At 38.9% G+C, this 2029-nt stretch overlaps 1 protein-coding gene across 2 annotated transcripts; it reads right to left on the bottom strand.

Annotated features, from left to right (window-relative positions):
• Window positions 1–259: 259 nt before the first annotated feature.
• LOC133286448 (uncharacterized) lies at window positions 260–1331 on the bottom strand. Of its 2 annotated transcripts, XM_061483870.1 has the most exons (2): window positions 1228–1321; window positions 260–1097 (listed from the first exon to the last, which is right to left on the bottom strand). In XM_061483870.1, the coding sequence occupies exon 2, from the start codon at window positions 1038–1040 to the stop codon at window positions 423–425; it is 618 nt and encodes a 205-aa protein (XP_061339854.1). In that variant the 5' UTR covers window positions 1041–1097; window positions 1228–1321; the 3' UTR covers window positions 260–422. The 2 variants fall into 2 exon arrangements, with proteins under 2 accessions (XP_061339854.1, XP_061339853.1); XM_061483869.1 differs by having other exon boundaries at window positions 260–1331.
• Between the last annotated feature and the right edge of the window lie 698 nt (window positions 1332–2029).

Genomic DNA, 2029 nt, shown 5'->3' with positions numbered 1-2029 from the left:
TACTCAAAATGGTATACCAAAAAAAAAAAAAAAAATACTCAAAATGATCCCCTTCTAGAAAATTGAATCGCCAAAATTATCCTATTCTTTTGTATCGACTCCAATCATTGTAAAATAAAAAATGTGGGACTTTGTTTTCCTTGTCCCATTTGTCTATGTTCCTAATATATCTGAACATATGTACAAAATCTACCCAAGGGTATTAATATACATAAATAAGAGAGAGTAATAAGAGTATTTTAATTTTCAAGTTGTAGCACATTCAAGAAATTCAAACAATTATATTACACGTGAAATATCAACTGAGTTTTTTTTTTCCCCAATTAGGTGGGAGAAAAAAAAAAGGAAGAAGAAGAAGAGGAAAATGAAAATTCCGTTCCGTTGCGATTGTCGTGAAGGATCCAAGAAAATGGCTATGAAATTCAGAAGATGTCGAGAATGTCGAGAATGGAACGATTGCAGAGGGGACAACTCCCTCGATTCAACCACAGCTCCCTCGAACACACCCTGCAATAAGTGTGACCACATGGGATGAACGCTGCGCCTTTCTTTCTCCCCATGCACACGCAGCACACCGAATCATTCCCCACTGCCCCTTCTCCTCCCTCTCTTTCCGTTTCCGTCACCGCCACCTCCGCATCCCCACCCTCCGTTTCCTCCAACAGCTTCATCAACGACACCCTCCACGGCGTCCCCGGCGCCGTCCTCGTCTCCCCGGCGGATCCTTCGCCTCCCCCATCCGGTTCCTGCGCTCCCCTTAATTGACGCTCGGCCGCCAACGCCGCCGCCAGATTCATACCCGAACCCGAGGGAGTCGGGCCGAGACATTCGGGTCCATTTGGGTTTGGATCTTGAGCACCCGTGTTCGTTTCCTGCATCTGCTGTGAGTGTGTTCTTCCTTCTTGTTCATCTTGGTCATTCCTGACGTTTAGGGTGGCCGGACGGAAAACCCAGGTGGCCCCACAACACCCCATTCCGGTGAATCTGAGGCGTTCTTTGAGAGTCCGTCTCCTCCGTGGTCCTCCATCGACACCATCCATTTGCTCCGTTAACAAACCCAGAATGGTTCTGGCTTCTCTTTCAGCGCGGAGCGATTCCTGTAATATCACACCGAGTTGACTCATATCGACACGGACCCAAGAAGTTGTAAAAGCAGTTAAACAAGAAGACCTTAAAAAACGGATCAAAGAGCACAGAGGTCCTTCAAGAACATTTAAAACCCCTCACCTCTCAGGCTCAGCAAGAGGAAGAAGTAAGATGACTAAACAAGGACAAAATAGACATAGAGAGAGAGAGAGAGAGAGAGAGAGTTAAAAGGGGGGAGGAAGAAAACAAAAGAAAGAGGCAACGGGGTTTCTTTACAGACAGGGAGGGTATTATTCTTCTTTATTCTCCTCGTAGTTCCACGAGTAACAGAAACAATGGACAATTTTTTAGTTTTCACAACAATAAAAATTAGAAAACTCGTTTTGTAATGTTTGTTTTCTAGAAAATGTTTTGAAAATTATAATTTTTTTTTTAAATCAAATTTAGAGAACATATCTGAATTGTTTTTGTTTTCTGTTTTGATTTTTAACTTTTAAAAAATAAAAAAAAATAAAAAATATTTTTATTTTAAATGACACAAAGTTATGTCATTTTTAATGAAACTACGTCGTTTTAGTGTTTTTAACATTCTCTCCTCCATTTTCTTTTTATTTCTAATTTTATAAATTAAAAAAATGATAAAACACACCAAAATGACGTAATTTCATTAAAAATAACACAAAGTTATGTCATTTGAAATGACAAACACTAAACCCAAAAAGGGAAAAATATAGAAAGCAACTGTTTCCATAACTATTTTACAAAACAGTTTTAAGAACAAAAAAAAAAATAAAAACACAATCACACAAACACCACTTTGGGAATAGTTTGTCATGTTACATGACAACAAACTATTTTTCCTACTCACATAATTTAAGCTGGTCTCACCTTTAATTTTTTTCTCATTTTACTATTTAATGAACCCCACATATATCATGAGTGT

The sequence above is a fragment of the Gastrolobium bilobum genome, unplaced genomic scaffold (assembly GCF_033153095.1).
Source record: "Gastrolobium bilobum isolate Gb01-03AN ecotype WA unplaced genomic scaffold, APGP_CSIRO_Gbil_v1 utg16135, whole genome shotgun sequence".
NCBI classification, from domain to species: Eukaryota; Viridiplantae; Streptophyta; class Magnoliopsida; order Fabales; family Fabaceae; genus Gastrolobium; species Gastrolobium bilobum.
Note: the sequence above shows the minus strand (reverse complement) of the source record. Positions and strands in the feature narration are given on the sequence as shown.

Coding starts and splice junctions, on each gene's coding strand:
- LOC133286448 (XM_061483869.1), bottom strand. CDS start 1,124: ATGAGTCAACTCGGTGTGATATTACAGGAATCGCTCCGCGCTGAAAGA.